Source organism: Meleagris gallopavo, chromosome 6 (assembly GCF_905368555.1).
Source record: "Meleagris gallopavo chromosome 6, MGAL_WU_HG_1.1, whole genome shotgun sequence".
Classification (NCBI taxonomy): Eukaryota; Metazoa; Chordata; class Aves; order Galliformes; family Phasianidae; genus Meleagris; species Meleagris gallopavo.
This window is the reverse complement of record NC_139409.1, coordinates 23,563,820-23,589,354: the sequence shown is the minus strand read 5'-3', so window position 1 is coordinate 23,589,354 and position 25,535 is coordinate 23,563,820. Positions and strand designations below refer to the sequence as shown.

Genomic DNA, 25,535 nt, shown 5'->3' with positions numbered 1-25,535 from the left:
TTTTCTTGTTTATTTATTTGGCAGCGCAGTTGGAATCCCTGCCTCCTCATTTTAAACACTGTATGAAAATGAATACGATGGTTTGATAGCTCTGAGGGTGAACAACTCTTGTATAATTCTGTCTCATACCAGCAAGACACTCCTTACACTGGAAATTCTCATACTCCTGAGCTTCACACAGTCAGAATCACAAGTAGTGTGAGCAAATGGACTTGAAATGGTAGGGTTTTTTTGGTACATTTGTGGACGCATATTCATTCAGACCATGTAAGCTGACATATTTTTGCCCAGGGGATGGCGTGCTTTCCAGAGCCAAAGAATACAAAGCTGGTAGTGGAGTATGCATACAGCCACATTTGACCAAACGGAGTAAGGTGAGCTCAAGTACCAATGCTCACATTTGACAGCAAATGGAGAAGTGCTTGTAGTTACCAAAAACTGTCTTTGAACTGTGGCTAACGCGCATTACAGTACAGATCCCATTGTGGTAACTGCTTGGGTGCAAGTTATGTGAGTTTACTTGGAAGGCACAGTCAGGTGAAAAAGATGAAACGTATTCAGGACTGCTTCAGGTTTCTTAATAATACTGTTCAGAAGGCAAACATGCCTCACTGCATACCTCAGTAACTATATCTGTCTGTTCTAAGAATAAGGCTTACCACTTGTCACCCATACAGTCATGGAGGAAATGGGTATAACCTTCAGTGATCCCAAGGCTATTTTTGAGAACGGATGCACTTCTACATTTGTTCAGAAGCCTCATTACTTCTCCTTCCAAAAGAGATCTCTGATGACACTCTGGATCTCCACTAGTGGATGTCTTTTCCTTTCTTCCTCCTCCTTCCCTCACATAATGCATAAAAGTCCCTTTTGCACTGCATGAGCTAATGGCCAAAATGTACATCTCATGGTCACAGACATGGCCAGCATCCTCAGAACAGAGCTGTGACAAGAAGGTTCTTGTTCCAAAAGCTAGAGAGTTGTCTTTTCTTTATTTCTGAGATAAGGATAGCTGTCCTTCAATAAATCATTCAGCAACTTTATTTTAGACCTAGAATAAACAGGAGTCAAAATACTTGCATGTTTATATGTTGAGGAGAAAACAGAAAGAATATGGATTTTCTAGCCTTTATGGTCTCACACAGCCACACACAAATGTTCATTCCAAATACATACAATTTCTACCCATGAGTTAAATATGCACTATGATACGATTCAATCTAATACATATTCAAATATTCTATTATTAATATCAGTGGAAATTGAAGTGATTGAAGACATCACTGGGGCTAGACAATTTTTACCAAGTTTTCTGGGATACTTCTGATGCTAACTGCTAGACTAACAGTGTGTTTCAAAATAAACGTATGCCTTTTTACTTCAGAGTACTTTTCTCCTATTTCTCTGTTTATAAGCCTAGTCTCAGGACCTGAAAGAGAACTAATCTGAATTAAATGCATCACATAGATTCTCTGTCTCTCCTTCTCTATCTTTGGATTTTGATGATCCATGGAGTCACTTTCAAGCCAAGCCATTCTATGATTCTATGATGATTTTGGGTGGTCCCATGTAGAGTCAGGAGTTGAACTCAGTGATCCATACGGGTTCCTTCCAGCTCAATATATTCTATGATATTCTCCTTCACCAAACAAACAAAAAAAATGTTGGCTTGGGCAAAAACTCACTAATACATGGAGTCTGGAATTTCAAATAATATTGTTGAAGAGAATGTGAAAAGAAGGTTGTATGCCCAGGCTACGTGAAAGTGGTTTGCTACAGCAACTGCCTTTACCTTAATGTAACCTAGCAGCTAATTGAGGGGTGAAACAGTAGTCTCTGAGAAAGATCTCTCATCAGTCCTTCTAAGTAACTTGGAATTCAGGCATGCTGGGAATTTAAAGAGAACTGAAAAAATATGGAAAATTTACTGAATAGAGTTGATCGCTTCAGAACCCTTGCATTGGGACATCAAACACCAATCATTAACATCAATAAATGCTTCTGTCCTGTGGGACAGCTGTTCATATAGGTTAAAAAAAATAAAATGAAGAGGAGTCTTACTTGGAATTTTCAGAACATTTATTAATGTTCTGAATCACAAACATCATTAATTCTTCTAGGAAAAAAAATAAAGTTTAAATCTTCCCAATAACAGTTGCAAGGTGACTTTTACCAGTGTCCACAGAAAAAGAATGTTTTAAAACATGCACAAGCAAACCAGCTTTATTCCCTAATTTCAAACAAAGCAGATGCTTTTGGAAGAGCAATAATTTACAGAGACATCAACCAAATTTATATATGTTTTTATGGAACAAAATAAATATCTTAAATCCATGTTATAAAGCTTTGTTCTTCACATTGGGCTTATCACCAAAATCTAAAAATCAGTGGCAGGGATAATGGAGATGTGCAAAGTTGACCTCTGAGTGACGCTTGAAAAGCAGAAACCAGGAGAACAGAAAGCAGAGCATTAAAACCCTCTGCAGATTGAAACATTGGAAAGCACGTTACCTCATCATCATCTGCATCGTACTGCGCATAATGCTGCTCCAGGAGCTCTCTCTGGCGGCGTTCTTGTTCCAAAGTTTGGCTAATCAGCTGTGCAACCTCGCTCACTTGGCCTGGTTTTTCTCGGCCAATTACAAACCTAGACAAGACACCATTGAAGAAATGATCACTCCTATTGTTTTCAAAAGTTCTTTATTTTTACCTCTGTTTAGAATAGAGACTGGCCTTTTTTTTGCAAAACTACATGAGTGTAGCTGTTTTACATGTGTTCTGCGGATTCCATTTGCCAAAGGGCACTGTGTGCAAGACTGATCCCAGCACTGCCATATTGACAGCAAGAAAAAAAAAAAAAACAAGTGTCAGTGACGACTACAGCCTGCAATCCAAATTTAGCAAAAAAAAAAAAAAAAAAAAAAAGATCTGCAGAGTTGGAACTCCACAGATACAAACCTATAGCAGGGCCATTAATAAAAAAAAAAAATGTATCAGCACTTGCATTCCCTTAAAAGCAAGACATTTCTCAGAAGCCTATGAAAGTCCAGATGCACACCAACAGTGCAAGCTTCTGACAGCTAGCAGTGAAAGGAGCATGCACAGGAGAAACTTTTTTCCCCATCCGCACTCTGAAAACATTTCTGAGCTCTTTGATTTGCCTTTGAGCTATGACAGAGAATCGATTTCTACATTTTTAAATCTGACAGATACCATTTCCCTAACTTTAAACTGCATTTAAATCTTTTATTTCACAAACTTCTGTTGCTAGGGAGCTTTTATTTCCTCCACTGTTAGCTGTCTCTGAACACTGGAAGTGTGCTTCTTTGGCTTAACAAAAGACACCAGCACCGTCTCTTTCTTGGCTAAGATTTCCATGTCTGCTTTCCAATTTTGCTTTCTGCAACTGAGATCCAGAATTGGCTTTGATTGTAACACTATTTTTCAGCACAACATCATATCCATAGTTAGATATTTTGCTACCTGTAGTTTTAATTATGAGCACTCATTATGCATTACCAACACTGTAAACTACTGAACAAACGCACAATTTAAAGATGCCAAGGAGATTTTCTCAGCAGGCTAGAAAAACAATTAGGCAATCACAAACGAAAAAGGAATTATGCAGAGCAGAGAAGTTACAGTCAGTTGACATACTGCACGCTAAACTGTCTGTTTCCACAACATTTGGCTCAAAATGACATATTTTATGTATTATTGGGATGAGAGGTAGAAGAGTGCATTATATCCTGTGCAAGAGAATTATTTTGATTAGTTCTGTTTATCGCTATTAATGTCAAGTTTCTGTGAGTGGATGAATCTGAACCCATTTCCTACGGCAAATAATTTTTCAAACTCTATGAAGTCAGGCACTACAGAAAGGAACACAATTTGGAGATTATTTCAACATCAAAATATGTGAGTCAATAATTACTTCCAAAAGGATAAAGGTGAGAATGAATGACTCTATGCAGAATAATGAGACAATTCTCTGAAAATAATTTGCAATAAAGTCTTAGTTTAAAAACATCAATAGAAAATAGAGCAAAAATAGGAAAAAGCTTTAAAGCAAGTAACATCACCATTTTAATCTTAATCAAAGCAGATCACAGTCTGGCACTCATATGCTACAATTACAAAATATGACAGCAATGATAAAGACCCAGGGCTGAAAGGAAAAGGATGTTTCTTTGTGGCCCCTTCATCTGCTCTGCACACTGACTCATAGACAGATCCTGTTCCCCTGAATTTTAATTTCATAGCCAAGTATTACAAAGACTAAAACAGCCATATTTTCAGTCTCACACGGGAGGAACAATGAACTTTCAATATTGCTACATGAAGTAAAAAAGGATTCAACCAACATTTGCATTTATCTCTTCTACTTCAAAAAAATTAACTTCTACGCTGAATATCCAGGACAGACAATGTATAAACAATATGAAGTATGGTAACTCCTGACTATTTGGGACTAACACACAAAGATTTTGGAGTTTTTATACTTGAAAATGAAGTTTTTATGGTTTCCAGCAGAAGAGTTCCCATTTCCACATTAGGAATCTCTTTGATACTGTGGACTGCAGAGACAATGTGGACTGAGAAGGAAGTTTTTCACACAGAGGGTGGCGACACGCTGGAACAGGTTGCCCAAGGAGGTTGTGGATACCCCATCCCTGGAGACATTCAAGACCAGGCTGGATGTGGCTCTGGGCAGCCTGGCCTGCTGATTGGTGACCCTCCACATAGCAGGGGGTTGAAACTACATGATCATTGTGATCCTTTTCAACCTAGGCCATTCCATGATTCTACGGCTGCGTTGCATTAGTACTTTTATACAGACGTGGATGTGTAGGTAGGAAATAAAAATGTTTCAAGTTACTAACTTTTTTCTCATCCAACAGCCATTCTCATGTTAGTGATGTAATTTTCAAGACTTTTATCACGTGTCAAAATGAAGTTCCTAGATGATACCTGAGGCTATTAATATACATGAATAAATGCCTCAAAGCACAGAACAAATATTTTCAAAAAAATAATTATGCAAGTGTACAATCAGTGAATATACAGATGATATAGTATATTCAAGAGCCTGGCTTATGTAATTATTATACTGGAGCAGAAAAGGACACTCACCCTATCCTGGGCTCATGTAGGAAACTCCAGTGGAATAGATCTCCAGAAGAGATCCTTCCCCACTGGCAGTCAGCTCTTAAATGGGGTCTAGGAGAGGTGGAGCAAGGCTTCACCCCTTCTGGTAGCACAGGAGAATTGCCTTCACCTGTGCTCCCGTGGCTGACTCATTGCTCGCCTCAGGTGATCAATCAGAGGTTCAGGCCGTGATTCAGCAGCCCCATACAGCAAGTAACCTTTTCTTTTCCTATAATTTATTGCTTTAAGGTGAAACATCTTTCAAGAGTCTGAAAGTAAACATTTAGAAGCATTAAATCTATGATTGATGTTAGAATTGCAAACTTGTACAATGAACGTGACATGGGAAATAATTACAAATTTTACATACAAAATCAAACCTTCTGCCACACTGCATCCCACGACCTTAAGAATATCAAACTATATATAATAATTGTTTAAATGATAACTAAAGTACTTCATACATTATAAATTTGTAAGTGAAAGAGAGAATATTTCTCTCTTAGAAAACTATAAAAGAGGCCGTTATTAAAATGCTAAGCATGAATAGATCTTTGAGCCTAGAAAGGCTTTAGATATAAGAACTATCATAATCTGAAGTGTTTAAATATGAGAAAGAGACATAAGGTTGTGATTCAGTGACCACAAAATTAGTCACTGAACCATCATCTGCACACTTCAGTGAAATGGCTAATTATGTATTTCCCATCACTTGGCCTCACAAAAATTAAGCACATGCATTTCAGTCTTGATTAATTAGTCTCAAGGGCCACAAGTATTACAACAAAGACCTATAAATTCTATCAGCAATAATATCCTTAAGAAGCTGGTTATGTTTCTGGATACGAGACAAATGAGGGTTTGAAAACCTTTAAACTCATCATGACAGTATTTCCCTTAATTATCAAAGCTAGAAAAGCAAAATAAAACCAGGCCAATCTGTGAAGCTGTACTATAAGCACAATTGTACTAAATCTCAGGCCACTACTGACTATTCCTGATGTCCGTAAAACTGGAGAAGAAGAGAACAGCACTGAGAAGAAGGCTTGAGCTGACCTTGATATTCACAGCTGCACAGGATCTAGCTGAATTACCAACTGTGAAATATTATTCTCTGTGGTTACAGTGTTAAAATAAACAGGGACAGAGCTAGGAACATAATTACTACTTGAACCTATCACGGATGTAAGGAAGTGTAAAAGAATATAACATCTGGAGAAACTGAAAATTAAGCTGCTGGTGGTTAAGAAAAGCATTCTACTGAAATTGGCAACACCTACATCTCCTGCAATCCAGTCAGCATTTAATGATCTTAAAGCACACTGTATATGGCTTTCTGCATACTTCCAGCTTTTATTAAATGAGGATCTGCAGACTTGCACTTCTTGAAATAACAAAATACATAAGCATACATATGTGAATATATGTATATATAAAACCAAATGTGGTACAGAAACATTATTGTGAGAACTAATTTAATTAAATAACATTTTGATTTTGAGATGTACTTTGGTACTAGAAAAACAGGGGAGGACGCATGAACTCTGTGACACAAAACTGATGCTCCACAGCATGGATTTTTAGTGACTGATTCTCAGTGACCATTTTTTCTAAAAAGACTTTGAGCCATAAGTGCCCAGTCAAAATAATTTATCTATGATTCCTTAAGTACAAGAAAAATTGAGAAGTAAGAAAAGAGTTAGAAGAAAAGAGAAGTTTAGAAAAGAGTTTCTTAGGAATAAAGAACAGAGTTTTTACTACAGTAGGATTCACATTGACATTTTATCTTCTACTCTTTACTAAAATATCATTTGGTCAATAAAAAATGTATAGTTTATTTCACTGCATTTGGGGAATTTTAACAGATTTTTTTTAAGACAGGTTTTAAAAATGGCTTTCCTCTGAGCTTTAAAGCACAACGCTTCTGCTACCATTTATCCAACTTATTTCAAGATGTCTAATTACTTTCTCTGGATGGTTCCATTAGGATAATAACCATATAATTAATCCAAAGTGCTACAACTGTTATGAACTCTGTAAGAAGGCAGTTTTATTTAGTTACAGTAGAGCAAGCTGGAACTCGATGCTTTTTCATAAACAAGAAAAAAATGGCAGTATGAGATGCAGGGGTCATGGACCAGGCATAAGAAATTCACTAACTGTGAGGTGCCACTACACTTCCTCAAATAAAAGGATCCGAAACCTAAGTGTCATACAGACTCTCTGAACCACTGTATAGCTTAGTCTGCTCTGAATGCCCTATCTTAAAGCAGAGTTGGTCTGACAAGTACAAGAAGGGATGTCATCAAGAGGAAGCTGGTCAGGCTTGAGAAGCGAGCCCATGTGAACCCAGTGAGGTTCAGCAAGTCCAAGTACAAAGAGCTGCACTTGAATCGGGGCAATCCCAGATATGAATACAGGCTAGGAGAACTCACAAAGAGCCGTTCTGCCTAGAAGGATCTGCGGGTTCTGATGGACAAAAAGCTGGACCCGAGCCAGCAGCATGCACTTGTGTTCTGAAAGGCCAATGATATCCTGGGCTGCGCCATAAGAAAGGTGGCCGGCAGGGAGAGGGACGTGATTGTTCTCCTCTACTCTGCCCTTGTAAGGACCCATCTGCAGTACTGTGTCCAGCCCCCTGCACGAGGTACAGATTTGTTTCAGTGGGTCCAGAGGAGGGCCACAACGATGATCAGAGGGCTGGAGTACCTCTTCAGTGGAGAAAGGTTAAGAGAGCTGGACTTCTTTTGCCTGGAGAAGAGAAGGCTCTGGGGAGACTTCACTGCAACTTTCCATTACTTGAAGGGAGATTATAAGCAGGAGGGGGGACTGACTTTTTACATGGTCTGATAGTGATAGACAGGACAAGGAAAAATGGCTTTAAATTAAAAGAGGGGAAATCTAGGTTGGATGTTAGGAAGAAATTCATTACTTGGAAGGTGGTGAGACACTGGCAAAGGCTGCCCAGTGAAGCTGTAGATGCCCCATCCCTGGAGATGTTCAAGGCCAGGTTGAATGGGACCCTGGCAGCATGAGCTGGTGGGTGGCAGCCCTCCCTACCGCATGGGACTGGAGGTCTCTAAGGTCCCTACCAACCAAGCCATTCTATATGCGTATTCTATTATCCTATGGTCTTCAGCAGTTTATAAACTCTCTAAGGATGGAAAAATTTCACGGGCCCCTCTGCACAACAGTGCTGCCTTTCTGCCAGCTCCATCTCACCTGCAAATTTCCTCACAGTCTTTCTGCGTTATGTCCTCTGTGCCACCACTCACCCTCCTCTCCCCCCATCACAGACAAGCATGTATATATTGATTTCTGAAGCTATTAGTTGTAACAAAGGGGAAACGAGGGTGAATGGTAAACAAGGAAGTAAATAAGGTTTGCCTGGAGATTGGTGATTGTGCTGACTCAAAATGGGAACAAACAAGCAAACAACTCTGCCTGGAGATTAGCACCCAACACAACATGAGGAAGTAATCACCACCAGTGGATGAAAGAGGCAATGACTGAATGAAGTCACCTAAGGTCACATAAGAAAAAACTGATCATAACCCTTTGGAACCAAAAGTCCAGTCGATTTTCTGCTCACCTTACAGACACCAACTAGTCCCAACCTATTCAACCAGTTATAATGACACTAGAGGAGATCACACCAAAAGCCTCATTGAATCCAACTCAAAATCTGCTGCCGTCCCCTCACCCACAGAGCCAGCCTTTGGAAAAACTGAGACAAAGCAGATACTAATTTATCTCCCAACTTTTCTGCATCCACAGTTTTCCTGTTTTGCTTCTGACATACCTAAAGAACTCCTTCTAGTCTCTTGGGTGCATTTACCCTTCAGAGCATTAACCTATGGGATTAGCATGCATGGCTAATGCTGTCAAAGCTGCCATCAAACTTCAATGAAGAACTGAGCAGCTCTTCCCTAGTTTGAGTAACAGATTTAGCACACTGCGTCCCTTAATTGTTTCATTGAACATTTGTGTCAAGTTGTTTTTTATACACTCCAAAACTCTCCTGGATTACCAGCATTCAACCAAGCTGCCGTCGTAGCAGATGCCAGAGCAGTGTGAGTCCCCTTTAAATGTCTAGCCATAACTTCTAAACACATCACTCATTTCAAAGCAAGAGCTGAGTCATTTTCCCTTCTGACTACATTATAGAGCCTGATGGCAAACACAATCTTGCTCCACTTTGTCTGTTGGTTTAAAAGCCAATACCTTCCCTGCAGCATCAGTTGCACAATCTGGGCTTGACCTGCATCCAGTCCCATCTGACTGGCATGATCAAGAAGAAAATCTGTTGTCTGCTGTAGCCCCCAGAGCCCTGTGACATGGTTAAGATATTCTTCAGGAGCTCCAGCAAAGTAACAGCCGAAGGCCCAGAAAAGCCTAAGCAGCTCTCCACAGCACCTTGGATATGAGCCCCTGATGAGCTATACTGCTATCAACACTAAAGGGATATCAGAGCCAGACAATTACAAAGTCATGTAGAAAACCCACGCACCAGTGTTAATGCACTCAGATTAATTATTCCCACAGAAATCAATTCTAGGTCAGGGCCTCACTGAGACATTATCTTTACTCAAAACCACTTTAAAATTAGCCAATGGATTCAATGTTTTGGCACCCTCCCAAGCTGTGGTTCTTATTCTGCTCTGCACAGAGCACAATCAGGGAGAGAACCTCTTCCATCTCCTCCAGTCAGCCTGACAGTTTCCCAATACAATACTTGCTTAGAAGTTTTCTTGAATACATGATGATCAGCATTCTCTGTAGCACCACTGAATCCTTAAGGGAACGGCCTCCTCAAAGAAAAGTATTTACAAACCTATGTTTTAACATTCCTGAATATAAGAGAAGCACACACGCTGCCTCTGTTCTAAAGGTGCCAGTGCTATCTGGGAATGTTTTACAACCTAACTGCATTGAGTTGAGATCTGCCTTCCCTCATTCTCACTGGTGTTGGCATCTGTGGGAAGCAAATCCAGGAAGGTAATGCATATGGGCAAGAAGTTAGCTGCTGAGCTCTGACCACGTTCTCAATCTAGGTAATTACATGACCCAGATTCTAGCCATGCTGAGCCACACTCGCAGCACAGTTCAGGGGTAGCTCCTGCAGCACTGCATTGTGGCATGCTGAGTTATCCTGAAAGGATGAGTGTTGGCTATTTCTGCTCAGCTGTCACAACGTAGTATCACAAAAGTCAAGATGCACCAAAGCTTGGTAGGAACTTCCACAGCAAATTTCACTTAGAAAGATTAAATAAATTAGCTAAATAAACATTTGTGGTGGCATTTCAGTTGCAGAGTTAGAAGTTTTTGTTTAGATTCAACTGACTTGAGGATAAAGCGATTAAAAACCATCAAGCTACTCCTCTTTTCAAAAAAGCAAAAGAAAACCCACTCCATATGAAATCCAGTCCTACTGAATCTTACTAATTCATGTTAAAGTATTTTAAAACAATGCTGTGAGTGCCTAGCAAAATAAAAACTTCTGCATGGTTTATTTATATATTTTATGGTTAAACATATAATTTCCTATCCAAATGTGCTAATATTTCACAAAATTACTTGCCATAAAATTCAAATTAGCTTGCTCTTTGGGCACGGGTGTATCTTAATGCCAGTAAAATAAATAGTGCCAGGAAATCCTCTTAAGTGCTGGTAATTGATCATCTGCACAGTTAAATTGACGAGACACTCTCTGAAACCATTTGGCCCAAGTTAACAAGTACTCTACCCAACAGTACTCAGCCACAGATGAGGAGTCAGCACAGGCTGAGAGCTTGGCTGCTTCCAGCAGACAGTTTGGACACAGATGCCCTGCTCTGCAAGGTAAGAGCATTGAACAGCATGAGCAAAGACAGCTCCAAGGCCAGCTGGCTTCAGTGCCCAGGGGCAGCCCCAGGCACACTGCACCTGCTAGGAGAGGCACAGCAAAGGAATACAAACAGCACTGCAGTACAGCCAGGCTTATCTCATCAGTGCTAAGAGTTCACAGTGCTTTGAGTAATTTCTCATGTTAAACGCAGCATGTTATGTCTGGTAGTCTTGCAGAATGATTGCCAGTGCTGACAGCTCTTTGCAAGGTCCAGGAGTAAGAAAATAGGTCATATTATGTAATTTTTGTGTTGCCATACTGGAACAAATGGGAGAAATTTACACTGTTAAGCTCCAAGATACCACAACTGAAGTTTCTACTGAGTCCCTGATTCAGGTTTATCATAGACTTATCAATCCGCCCAACAATCAGAGCATGCACTAAGCACAAACGGCTTCTTAAGCAACCATGTGTAAAGTCCCAGCATAACAGAACTGCAGAGCAGAGGACTTCTCTTTCATTCTCTTTCTCCCTTTTTGGTTCCAGGTTTGGATTAAAGGAAACAGATACTGGCAGGAAAAGGAAGAACAAAAACACTTTCAGCCAGGAAAAAAGCCCTCTCTATCTGATACAGAGGTAGCATATTTTGCTTTTGGCTCCTTCTCACTGCCCAAGACTGGGAAAAAAGAGAAATTTCTCCGGTCTCTTCCACTGCATGGATTTGTATGACAATGCCAGCAAATGTTTAAAGGACACAGTTGTTTCACAGGGCAAGAGGACAGGCAGAAAAATTGAAAAAGAACAAGAGAAAATCTGCAGGGAGGCATGCTGGAAGAAGAGAAGATGATTATGTAGGGGAAGGATTCACAGAAATAAAGCAATGCTGCTCACTCTTACCATGAGCAAATATAATTCCCCAGAGGGGTATAATGCTGTTGGCTAGATCCTGCTGTTGACTTCATTTGTCCTCTATACTGTCTGATTGCTTGCAAAGACACGAGTATTTAAATTACCTTTCCAGATGTTGTGATGTTAAACAAAACTAACAGCAGGCATGCAAATTACTCTTTTTTGAGGCAGTATATTTTCCAGAAAGAAATCAGCTCAACATGGAGGGAGGAATTTGCTGAAGAAAGAATAAATGATTTCTCAAGTTGTTATCGATTAAAATGTGAATATTTCAGCTTTCTCATTTAACTGCTCCTTGTATAAGAGCTATGTAAAAAAGTAAAAACTTCATTCTTGCATTTCAGATTGGATTTGTACTACCGAAAGAGATAAAGAAATTAGGTGATAAAATGGGAATATGAGTTGCAACAAAACCCTGCTTTGAATTAAAATTGTCCAGATAGGAAGAAACGCAAAATGATAATAAACGATTCTGTATGAGAATAGAGAACTTCTAACTGTAGAAAGCCTCAGGGTTTGACTGCTACACTGCTATTGTTAGAACCTCTTCTTCACCAATTGAGAAGATTAATTAAACAGCAAGGTGACAAAATTTGCTAACTAATTATTTAGTTTCTTTATTAATACTGGAAGACTTTGAGGCATTTCAGAGGAGTTTAATTAAGCAGAATTTGGTAAATTAGGTTAGAATTAATATAATTAATTTCAAGGCGGTGCCAATCAAGAGAAAAGTGACAGCTTTGTACAGGTTCTGCATGCAGGGTTCCCCAAAAACTCAAGAGCTGACTAAGAAGGCACCATAAGAGCATCTACTCAGTGCATAGCAACAGTTTGGAGGCTGAGAGAATGCTTAGTCTCATTCAGACAGACGGATATGGAAGGAGATTCACAGAATTTAAAATTTTCCTCTCCAATAAAACAGTGAATTTGGCTAACTATCTTAAAAGAAACGTTTCAGGAGAAAGCAATAGTAATGAGAGCATGCAAGCAGCATCTGAAGAACTGGGATTTTCAGTTGAATCATACGCTTTTTTTCTTATCAATCCAGTAAGACTTCCTAGCATCTCACCTCCTTTCTTGTGACCTTGTGCTTCCCACAGCTCGATGGCATGAAATTTTGCATTTTGTGAGACTGCAAAGTGAAGTCACTCCCAATCACTAATCTTTCCTTTATTTTCTGGACACCACTGAAAGCTTCCACATTTGTCCTAGGAAGGACTGGCGCTAGGTACTTACGGTAAAAAGATGGTTTTCTCTGTTAAAAAACTAGGCTTTCTTTCTTGTGGCACTGTGTTTAAGAAAAAGCCTCCCTGGAAGCATACGACTTTCCATGTGAACTTTCTCTGATAATGCCATCAGGGTCCCCAGCACCCTTGCATTACAATTAAAAATGGGGGAAGAGCAAACACACTCAAGACCTCAGAAGCAACTTTGAAGAACTTTAAACCTGCTGCTCATCACCACAGTCCATGAGGAACAAGAAAGCCAGGAGCTAAAATAAGCTGGAGAATCACCATGACAGGATAGGATTACCACTGTCAAGATGCTGCTTCATATTGTATTATAGTAGGCACCACTAGTTAACCTCAGGTTGAAGGATAAGATCCTAAATGGGTCAGAAGACGCACAGAACAATTAGTGATATTAGGCTGCTGCTGCTCTCTGACCGCTCCATTAATCTCAGAGCAGGGGCGACACTTAACAGAATTAGGAAGAATACAAATTTCAAAAGAAAATTTATCCTTTATGTAACAAAATTCTGAAATACTCTACGATATTAGTAAACTAAACAGTTAACCAAAATTATAAAGAAGACATGATATTTACATGAATTAAAATAGCATTCATAGTTGCATTTGCCAGATTAGAGTCACGGGGACACTAATTCTCAGCCCTAAACACAGAAGCTGATTGCCAGCTGGGATTTCAGAAGAACTCTCTCCTTTCTTCATTTCATAGGTTACCAGAGTCCATCTGGTCGCTGTTGATTATCTTCCTTTAAAACATCGTAAGAAAAAATCGAGGAATTAACTGTTACTGGAGAATCCAAATTGGTAGGATCAATGGTCTTTTGTTGTGGAATGACAATCCTTCCAATAGTTCAGTACTCCAAACAGTGGATAAGATAATAATAGATGCTTGTGTTTGCTCATTTTCCCCATCCCCCTCAACTAGAACAGTTCAAAAGGTAAAAGTCATGTCTCCATTTTCACAGATTCCTTACTACGTCAGCTACAGACAGTTTGGATAAATTTTTCTGGCAGAAACATTGCAAAATCTATTCTAGGTCAATGACTTCCACTGTCATGATCATTCAAAATGTTCTGAAGGATCAAAGGAGAAAAACAAATCACTAAGTATTGGTATTATGCAAGCTTCCTGAAGAGGTACTGATTGTGAAATATTAAGATCTAGCTTTATTGTCATTCTTCTCATGAATGTCCTTGCAACTGATCACATAGAATAAACCTTCCTACCAAAAGTAGCATGCATTCTGCTTAGAATCAGAGTAACATGACTGCATATAAGCAATACTGTGGGGTGTAAACAGGAGGTGATGCCAGTGAAATGCACTGTATCTCTTTGTGTACAGGATACCAAGCGGAAGAAAGATATATGCAGTTCATGCAATAATACTAAGATAACTATGCTTATTAAAGCAATTCGTTAAAACCCGTCACTGACACTGTTAAATAGCACACAAGTATGTGTGTGATTTCTCCTGTGAAGGACAGATTCAGGAAGTTGCCTTGTTTTGAATTAAGCCGTGTGAATTAGGGTGTGTGACTGCACATTGTCTGCACACTTGTACTTCAGACGGGACATCTGCAGAAGGAAAGATAGCAACTATTTATATAGCAGGTTATTGCTCTCTTCTTTTCCAAAGATAGCTCAGCAAACAACCTTTTCCACTACTCCTGTCTCCCTTGGTGACATGGATCATTAATGGCAGCTACTAACGCAATGACTGCATTCAAAGGTCAGTAGCACTGCCCTTCACACTTCAGACAGGCAGGAGCTAAAGGCTGGGGGCATGTGAGGGATTCTGCCCAAAAGACTCTCCTATGCTGCTCCCAAGGTTCTGGTTCACAGACAGTGGAGATACACGATTTTTCCATCTCATCTCTTCCACAGGTGTACCTGGGAATGAGGATTTGACAGAAAACGACCATTCTCTCCACGAAACATGCAGCAGGCAGAGCCCTTGTACCATACAGAAGATGAAAAACAGTTAGTAAGATATAATTTTTAGCAAGACATAATTTTTGGTCATATCTGAATTCACTAGCATTAGTTCTAGCTTATTTAACAAGCAAATGTTTAAACCTATAGTAAAGACAAGACCATCAAACCATCCTGCATTCTCTATCTCCCAAAAGGAAAGCCGATGGGAAATACTTCTAACTCTGAGTAGCTGAAACCCACCAGAATCCTCCAGTGTCAGCAGAGCACCCTAGAGCATGGCCACTCAGTATCTGAGCAGAACGTGGGAAGGATGCTGATGCCACAGAATGCTCAGCAGTATCATCAGTCTCACTTCCAGTTTATAGTAAACCAGGAAAAAAGAAGAAAGTTCTTCTCAACCAGCTTGTGTAAAACAGAACAATCTTTTTTTTTTCCTTTCCCCATGATATTTTAAATCAAACAAAACCAGAGGAAATCACATCAAATTCGTTTCTTTTGTCTAATTATATATAAATTACTACAAGTCTGCTAACCATACAGAATGTCAGCATGCATACAGATCCTTCTGACTTCTGTTTTATTTAATAACATTTAATAGTCTAAGCATTATTCTTATTTCAGTTATATTTTGTATTATAACCTATAAAATATTTTTGCTTTTAAGTGTTTTTTTAAATCTAGTTGTGATACTAATGCATACGGACATTCTTCCTGTGAAAGCTCAATATCTGAAGCTTACTCACAAGGAAAGATGCAGAAACTCACACATCTCTCCTTGATAAATGAAACCTGTCAGAAGCCACTGATCCCTGAGCACAGGATACCTAGTGAGCTTTACAACGGGAGCTCAACAACAATGGAGAAACACTTTTTAGTGTATGGTATTTCATGACAAAGGGCCCTAGATTGCAACCAGTCTGACTGTAATTTATATCCCATCAGAAGATTCTGGGAGCATTCTGTATGAAAATCATTTTACATTTCTTCTTTTCTCCAAATCCATTATTTTTCCACAAAGGAAAATATTCTGTTCTATAACTTACTCAATAACAATTACACAGACTAAGCAGATTAGGTCAGAACTTTCCTTTTTCTTTTTCTTTTTCTTTTTTTTTTTTTTTTTTTTGAGTTGAAACATCAAACACAAAATTCAGTAACATTTGCTCTGTGCACTGAAACATGGGAATACATTATTTTCTGTCATAAGAATTTTATGTTCAGAAGTCTCAACTCTGCAGAAACCTAATAAAGTTGATACTTATTTTTGTATTCAAGTCAGTAGGTAAATTCACAGCATGTGTTCTATCTTTGCAGAAATAAAACTGATGTAGCTACAACTGTAAATGTTACACAAAAATATACTTGCCTGCAATTACACTACAATTTCCAATATTTTTTTCCCAAATAAGTTCCTTCTGGCAAAACCTTGATCAACTACCTCCACAGTTCTTTACAGAATTCAGATTTCAGTATTATTCCTTAATGTTGTAAATGAACAGCCATGGAATTTCTGTGGAAGCCTGCACAGCAGCATAGAACACCACTGGCTGTGGGAGTTGCATCTATTGCAACCAGTAGTTCAGTCATGATTCAAAAGTGAGGCTTGAACTCAGAAGAATTCGGCTGTATTCATCAGAGAGGATTTGGAGAGAGAACCAAAGGGTGGCTTTAGAAAGGCTGCTGATTTGCAATATGCCAAAGATATTTCTGGAATTATTTTGCACAGCTAAATGTTTGCTGAAATAAACAAGCTATTAAATAGAAAATCTATGTAACAGAATATGTTTTTAAATGGCTCGACAGTTCACTTCTCAGGAAACATTCTTACACATTTACAAACATTTTATAGTCTTGCATTTACATTCATTTTCTTGTTTGTTAACCATTTTACAGATACTTGCAGTGATGCTTTTCAGTTAACCACAGCATAGGAGCACAGAGATAGAAACTCAGAGACGGTGCAGAGACTGGGGCAACACAATGAACCAATACAGGGCTGTTACTCTCCCCAGACCAGCAGCTCTCAGGATTGCGGCCCCCAGTACCATCCTCTCCCTGCCAAGCTTGCACCTGGGAGCAGTGGTGTGCTCACCGCCTTACTCTTCGGCCCTGGGGCAGTGCCACAGCTAGCAGAGAAGGGACAAAGACAAAAAAAATTTCTGCTTCTACCTAAATAGACTGATTCTCCTGTGAGGGAAGTCAGGTAACCTTAAACACTCAATCACCTTTTTTTTTTTTTCGCTTCTACAATACTCACCTGACCTTCCCTTTGGTGTTTCTAAGAACAGTTGCAGCAAAATTTTGTGTAACGCCAACCAGACTGATGCCATCAACTTCCACAATTTGGTCATTCACTTGGATCCTTTCAGGGAAAAACACAAATATATGAATAAGTTAAGGAGTTCTTGGAGTATTTTCAACTAAACTTAGAGATTTTAGTTTGATTTTGAACAAAAACTCAATCATAACGTGATTGAGGTAAATAATCACACAATTCAAAAGACTTCCTTCCTGATTGGGACTGTACCATCTGAAATACTGGCAAATAATAGGAAACATTAGCAAAGAAGCAATGAAAAACTGTGTTTGCATATCTCATAAATCCAGATTCAAAGTTATCATTACAGCTTCAATCATCCAATCGTTTTCCTTTTGTATAAATACAGCAATACAAATTCCTGCCTTTGTTGTATGACTTAAATTAAATGAGAAATTTGAACTGTTCTTATATCATTCTTTCCTAAGCCAATCTTGGAAAACAGCATAAGACATAGCTTTAGTATTTCACACTAATGGAAAAAACTGTGATATTTAACTAAAACAACCTGCTCATCTGTAGGGAAAAGAGTGTGTGCATCAGATCTAATTGTGACCTACTCTCTTAAAATATTTCATCTAATCTTGCTCCAAAAAGATGAATTCCCAATGTAAGACCAATCACGGGGCACAATAAAGTAAGACCTTGCACTGTTTTAACAAGGACTATCTGATATACTGCTTCATAGCTGATACATTGTTTGATGCAGAAAAGTTAGGAGGAATTTAAAAAATGCTGCTTTTATCTGAAATGATCACTGGTATGAAGTCCCTAGAGCTGGCATAAGAATTATCTAGATTAAAACATTTAGAGGGAGGATTGCTATGTTGAACTGTCCTCTATTGATACACAAGCTCCTCTCATTTAAAAAATAATTACAATAGGATAACAAAACCTCACATCCAGCAAATGAGCAAAATGAGCAATTTTTAATTATTTACACAGACATTACCAACTAAACAACACAGTTTATACAGGAATCAAGAAACAGCTTTGAAAAAAAAAAAGAAAATAACTAAATTAAACCGTTTAACATCTCAGAATATCTTCAATTTCTTTTCAAAGACCAACTTTCATAGCAGAGCCTTTGAAAGAGACTTAAGTGTCCTAACTTGAGGAACTAATTTCACTGTCAAATCTGAGACAATGCTTTGCAGTTCTACATGTGTTCTAACAGTGCCTCCAGTTCTTGTGACTCTGCTGATGAGGTAAGAATTAAGAGATTTGTGCTTTGGAAGCTTCACATCACAGAATGCCAGTGTGCTCTGGGCAGGATCTCCTTTCTGTACATACGAAACCTCGAAAAAATGATCTTTGAGACAGCCTGCAAACTCCTAGCTTAAAAATCAAATCAAGCATCTTGATCTCAGAATTCTGATTTAACCATGTGTGTATTTAATAAATATATGTATCATATTCATATCTATTGTATTGGGATATTATATAAAAATTAGCATTTTTCTTGTAATTTAGCATCATGAGTTGCAGTCAGACGGCTTGCAGGTGCTCCATGAAAGAAAATTTAAGAAGTTGGTGCTCAGTGAGGAGAAAATGTCACTCTCTTGCCTGAAAACTAAAGGGAAGAGGAACAGATTCCTTTGTAAAGGTAGTTCAACTCCGATGCTTTACATACTTTATGACGCAGTGCACTAGTATTGTTCATACAGATACACAGCACAGCATTTCAAGTGATGAAATATCATTTTAGAGATCTCCTGTCTGCAGTTTTGTGGATCAACTGCAATTGACTTTGATTCCATTTGTTCTTTGAGTTTTTTGTATCTCCTTGTCTGTTCAGCTCCTATATTCAATTCCAGCTTTTATTTTTATGACCATTGCCTACAAAATCTCTCTTTCAATACATAGACAAATTTTCATTACACCTAAACATGTATATATATCACACAACATACAATTAATATAATTATTACCCAATTGTATAATTACATGTAATTCAAAAAGAAGTTTCCTTTCTGTTGTACATTCAGTGCTGCCCAGATTAAAACACTCTCCAGCCTCGCTCCCCCTGCAGCTCCAGACTTCTCCTGCATCCATACCTTGGCCCTAACCCTCTGCACAGGGTCAGTGCCAGACAAGCCCAGCCTCTCTATGGATCAAAATGTCCTTAGAGCACTGTTCTCTGGGCAGCCTTCCTTTTTTGGTTGGAAATTCCCTCCGCAGCCCCCTCCACCTGCAGCTCTAGGCTCCTGCCCCTCAAATCTAATTTCCAACATGAAAGAAGAATCAGACTCTAGATGTTGGCAGAGCCTAGATTATAAAGGTTTAACTGCTTTTATCATTAACTAAATTGGTAATTCTTCTGACAATTATTTTCTAATGGCTGTGACTTAAAACTCTGCAGCAGTGAAGCAGCAGTTCTATGAAGTGGAACCAAAGGAAGTCAAATAAATATTTGCATAATTATTGCTCTGTGTGATGAACTGAAAAATATAACCTATGCAGAGGCAAAGTTCAGAGTATTTTTCACATTAGTAACTGTGCAGTATTACAAAAAACTTGTTCTTGATGTTCTCAAAATACTTGAAAATGATTCATCACCATCATCATTTGAAAGAAAAACAGCTATCACATTGGCCAAGAAAGAATTTTATTTTTCTTATTCAGTCTAATTATTGATTTTATATTTTACACACTATTAATAATCTCTCATTACATATTAGCGTGCTTTCATTTGGATTTCTGTCAAAGCACTGTCCTTGGTTAAATACTTCCACACAATGCCTTTCAATATGACAGCTGAATGCTATCTGTTTATATCAACTTGAATCAATCCAGTGGTGCTCAAACACTGAGATATACTTCTGTACAGATTCTGTGTCTTCAAGTACTTTATGCAATGACTTGATGACTCCTTCAATAAATGATAGGCATTATCCTACAGATATTGTAATGCCTAAAATTAGAACTTCAGAGCGCCTGCTTCAAGATTGCTGTAAAGTTATTCAGAATATCTGATCCAACTGCTGAAAAACAGTTTTATTTTCTGTTCAGAGACTTTGATTTGCTATCACTGTTAATGATTAACTAGGCTTTTCAAAAGGATGAAGTTAACAGGACCTTTTTCAGTTGATGCACTTTATTACAGAACTGGCTGCTCCTGACTGAGAGGATTACATATCCCTTTCTCAAGTGAATGATTGGTCAGGCTCTCAAAGAGAAAATGAGAGGGCTATTTCTCAGCTGACTGAGCATTCGTACAGTTGGAAACCAACACAAATATTAGAACAGCCAAAGAAACATATCATTTTTTTTCTCAGATGACAAGCTCCTCTCAGATGCCATCTAGGGAAAAGAAAGAAGAGACTTGTAATTGAACATTAACTTCTGGAGCCCACTCAAGACATGTGAATAATGAGAGGAACAGAAAATACATATTATCAGAGACCAGGTGTGAGCTACTCTGATTTTCGACCAGAGAATTTCACACAGAATGCCAGTAGTGAGCTTAATGTCTTTTGGCTGAGCTCAAGCATATTTTTCAGAATAAACATTCACTTAAATTTAAAGTAATGAATGAATTCATGACATCCGGAGATGTCAGCATCTTTACTTCCCTTCCTAATTTTTTAAGCCTGGGATAAATCAGTACTTGGCCTTCAAGCTGGGGTCTTATTGCCAACATTTGTAGAGATACTGAAAGCCCAGACTGGAAGAGGCTATACTTGAATGGTTTCAGAGCAACGTTATTAAACTCTGTAAACTCCTGACAGGTAGAGAGTGCTGATTTAATCTGTATAGTGTTTCCACAGCAGAAACCCGGTATTTTTAAGTATGCAGTGTGAGTAGTACACACTACTTCCAAAGTCTGCACAGGAGGACAAGTTATAGGCATTCATCATTAAGGAGGAATTCAATTCCTCACCACTGTTCCATACACATTTCCATGTCAGATACCATTCTGTCAGACTGTCCCTCTGCTGCCATCTTTCATGTGGCAACAAAACGTAATGGAATACTGGTGGGAAGGTTCAACCTTGACTGCAATACCATCAACATCTGCCTCTGCTGTTTTGAGTCAGCATAATAAAATAGGAGACAGTACTTCTGGAGCAGACCTCATTTGTTCAAAAGGAATTATTTGAATTGCACATACCAAACAAGCAATTTTAGAAGCAGTCAGGTTTTACATGAGCATTGTAAAACCTAATCCATTTATTTAATGTAAAGATTTATGTTGCTGATTCCCACTTCAATCAAGTAATGTTTTGGTCCTGTAAGGGTAAAAACTGAATTTTGAAGATTACACATATTTAGAAATACAAAGTGACACTATGTGCTAGTAAGCTTAAAAGGAGGTGTATTTAATAACGTAATAGCTCAGAAACACTGAACTATTTTCCTAATCATATGTTGAGCAGAACTGTTTTTCATAAGCACTAATTGATTAAAGTTGGTTTGAAGCCAAGAGAGCATGTGAAATCTCAAAATCATTCAAAACTACCTTCAGCAGTGATATACAATGTGGAATCTCCAGCTTTACTCATACTATAGCACATCAGTTTTCAGGTAGCCACAAACATGCATCCTTGGCAAATCTGTTCTTCTTTAACAGCTTAACCCTTGCACCAAAATAGCGTATTTTCATAGACCACCTCAGGTATTTGAACCTTACCAACAGCCTCAGAATTGTACTGCTTTCCGTTATCATGATATACATTTAGCTAACAGTTCCTTACTGTGGAAATCATAATTCATGATAATTAACACTGGGAAAGTTTCCAAATACTGAGTCTACTTTACCTGCCATCTCTTTCTGCTGCCCCACCTTCTGTTACTGTTTTGACAAATATTCCCAGTTTTTCAAGGCCTGCATCTGCTCCAACTCCCATTCCAATAATGCTAATGCCAAGTCCATCTTCATCTGTAAAAAAGAAATGTGAAAGCAGAAACTCATTAAATTTGATTTTATACAGTTATTTGTTAGGTAAACATCTATGCTTTGTTTTCTCTTGATTTCCCATGTAAACAATGCTAATTCCTTTTGATTCTTTTTAAAAATCTTGTTATTTGACTGCATTAGTTATGCACAAAAATATTACCTTTGCTCCCTTGAGGAACTCAGAACAATAATCAAAGATTTTTATTTTTCCAGGGAAGAATGAAAATATCACATAAACCACTGCATAAAATCATAAAATCATGTCTTAGAGGAGTGACACAAAACAATTATTGTAGGAAAATAAAGACCTGCATGTTTCTCAACTGTTCTTTTAATTTCTCATTGAATAGTTACTGAAATCCAAAAAGCCAAGGTGATTATTAGGGATTCAAGGAAACTCAAGACTAGCTATGTAAGCGTGTGGACTACCTCAGACTTGTAGATCGATTTCATATGAACTGGAAGGGGCATACAGACTACATACCTTTTTCTAATTCAACTGGGAAAAGCTCCAGCTTTTCAACACGCTTCTCGAGTTCATATTCAGCTGAAGCAGCCACTGGGTCAACTTCATCATTTCTCCTGTCATAGTCTTCATTGGAGTATGTATTGAAAACCTGTGGAAACAGATCAAAAACCATTTAACTGCTTACCTCAGAAAGAGTGCCAACTTAGCAAAATAGCTACTGCTTTTCTTCTGCGATGTTCCAGAGTCTGGAAAGGATTGTAAAGGCAAATTTCTCCTATTCATTCAAATTTCAGACATTTCAATTTGTGCTTTTTTTTTTTTTACACAGAGTGCAAGTAAGGTTGCAAAGGTCAATTCTGAGTATAAATGATTTTTTGGTATTGTTCATGGTTATAAGTGCAGAAGGTAATCTTGAATAAGTTGGCCTTTCCATCTCAATATTTGAAACACATAATTCAGTTGATTAAGAATGCATCATCACTAATAATTCACAGACACGAAAAAATATACTGAAATATGTATACAATCTCCGTTTCAGTTATTATTTCTAAAAAAAGTTCCAGTTTGCATTCATCTAACCAAAGCTAGACCTGAAGACTTCTCCATCTACTTTTACACCACCTATGTGTACAACTACACACCATACTCCATAGTACGTACTAACTTTTAGGAGAACAAAGTACACCGTCCTGGGTATTTTTAAAACAAACCATGTTCACAATTCTAGTTCAGCTCTGATGCAGTAATTTAACACTGCCCTGGTTTCAGTTGGGACAGAGTTGATTTTCTTCATAAAGTTTATCTATCATTTGGCTTTATGAGAAAAACAGTGTTGATAAAACACATCGATGTTTTAGTTGCTGCACAGCCAAGGACATTTCAGTTTTTCAGCATCTCATACTGTCCTGCCAGTGAGGGGGCTGAGGAGCACAAGTAGCTGGGAAGGGAGAGAACCAAGACAGCTGACCTAAACTGGCCAAAGGAATATTAAACTAGCAAAAACTTATATTCATACTTCCGATGTCAGAGTTTGCTAACCTCAATCACATAACTGTCCAGTGATGGCAGTCAGGAGAGAAACCTCACTTTTAGTGTCAATAATTGTACTGAACTGTACCAAGTTATGCAAAAAAAAAAAGAAAAAAAAAAAAAAAGGAAAATAATGTTCCCTATTTCCTCTTCCTTCCTTACAGAAGGTACTGTAACAACACACATTGATTGTCGCTCCAAGGCCTTACTGACCTCACTGGTGCTGAGAGGCACCTGCTATCCAGGCCAGGCCTCAGCTGCATCCCTGCTGCCCTGCTGCTGCTTCCCTGAGGCAGCACGGACCTTCGATACAAACTTTCTACCTATTTCAAGAACAATGCCGTTTAATCTGTTACTATCAAATGCAGATAAGTGTATATGGATAGCTAGTAAGAATCATCTTAGATTGCAGTCCAGAAAAATAGAGGTAAACATCATGGTTAACAACATGAAAACTTTGAAGATTTCTTTTGAGTGTCTTCCACTAATAATGACTGCAAAAGTGAATTTAGAAAACCAACTGCCAGTAGATTACATCCATCACTGATTATAGCCTCTCCTACCCTGCTGCCTCCCAGCAGAGGCAGTGACCAACTGGCTCCATTCCTGAAACCAGATGCACTTCACGCACGCTTGAAAGCAAATTAAAACCAAATAACCCTGCTTTCCATCTAAGTCTGATATTTTGTGACAAGCCAGAGGAAAAGAAGAAACAGTAATGATTCACATTCATTGTGGAGTCTGAAAAATAAGCCTCTTCCAGTAATAAGCCTTTCCACCTCACATCTAAGCCTACAAGCTTGAGGGTATTTTGAGTTCAAAATGATGTCTTGGCAAAGCTACGCTTGCAATGTATGCCCAGAGGACACTGTCTCAGAGAGGGTAAATCTGTCCCAGGTTTACTTGGCAGAACCCTCCATCACCTAAAAACTAAAAGAGTTCTAAGGAAACCTTGCAAATACTGCAGGGGAATGGAAGAAGAAACCACCATGTAAGTGCTGCACACAACTGTTGCTCACAAGAAAATCTTCATTGACAAGCTGTTTTAATGACACTTTTGCATATTAAGTTTATCTTAAATAGTAAAGATGCTAATATTGCAATACAAAATACTATTCAAGTCTGCTGTAAGTATTGTACCTGTACTATGCTTCTCACAAGCTGCTGCAAAAAACTTCCCAGTTTTACATGAAGTTATTGAAATAGGAGAGATATTTGTACTGTATGGAAATTTTAATTCCTCTGTTTTAGATCAATGGGAAACATTAAAAAATTACCTCTTGCAAGAATACTGAATAATATAATAACATATAAATAAACATTTTACAAGAACTCATAAACATATCTTGCATTGATTTCTAGCAATATTGATGTAAGAAAAATTGTTTTAACTAAATGATAATCTTCAGAGGCCTTCATAAATATATCTAAAAGATAAGGAAAATAGGTCACACACCAAACACTGTGCAATGCTGCTGTACATTCTGCTATGCTTTAGCATACATGTTTCAGATTGGAGAAAATATACTCTTCCAGAAACAAGCATTGGGAAATGTAACCATTTGGTTTAAAATAACCTGCGAAACCTAGGTGCAATTTCTGGCCACGTGATGGGCAACTAACCAGCCACTGAACATGTACCAATAACCTTGACACTCCTAGGTGTCTAGGGAAGGACACAGTAAGTGAACCTGCATACAGCAAGCAAAACTGTGCATTGGAAATGCCCTGAATGCTGCAGTAAGGCATC

General features: G+C 38.3%; 1 protein-coding gene across 5 annotated transcripts in view; it reads right to left on the bottom strand.

Annotated features, from left to right (window-relative positions):
* PPP1R9A (protein phosphatase 1 regulatory subunit 9A) overlaps positions 1-25,535 on the bottom strand; it is a 135,560-nt gene that overhangs the window by 40,638 nt on the left and 69,387 nt on the right. For all 5 annotated transcript variants that reach the window (XM_085227469.1, XM_085227468.1, XM_085227470.1 and 2 more), the window contains exons 3-6: positions 22,772-22,904; positions 22,149-22,269; positions 17,328-17,432; positions 2,512-2,647 (exon numbers count right to left, since the gene is read on the bottom strand). In XM_085227469.1, the coding sequence (XP_085083595.1) occupies positions 2,512-2,647; positions 17,328-17,432; positions 22,149-22,269; positions 22,772-22,904 (495 nt within the window). The remainder of the gene's footprint in view (positions 1-2,511; positions 2,648-17,327; positions 17,433-22,148; positions 22,270-22,771; positions 22,905-25,535) is intronic.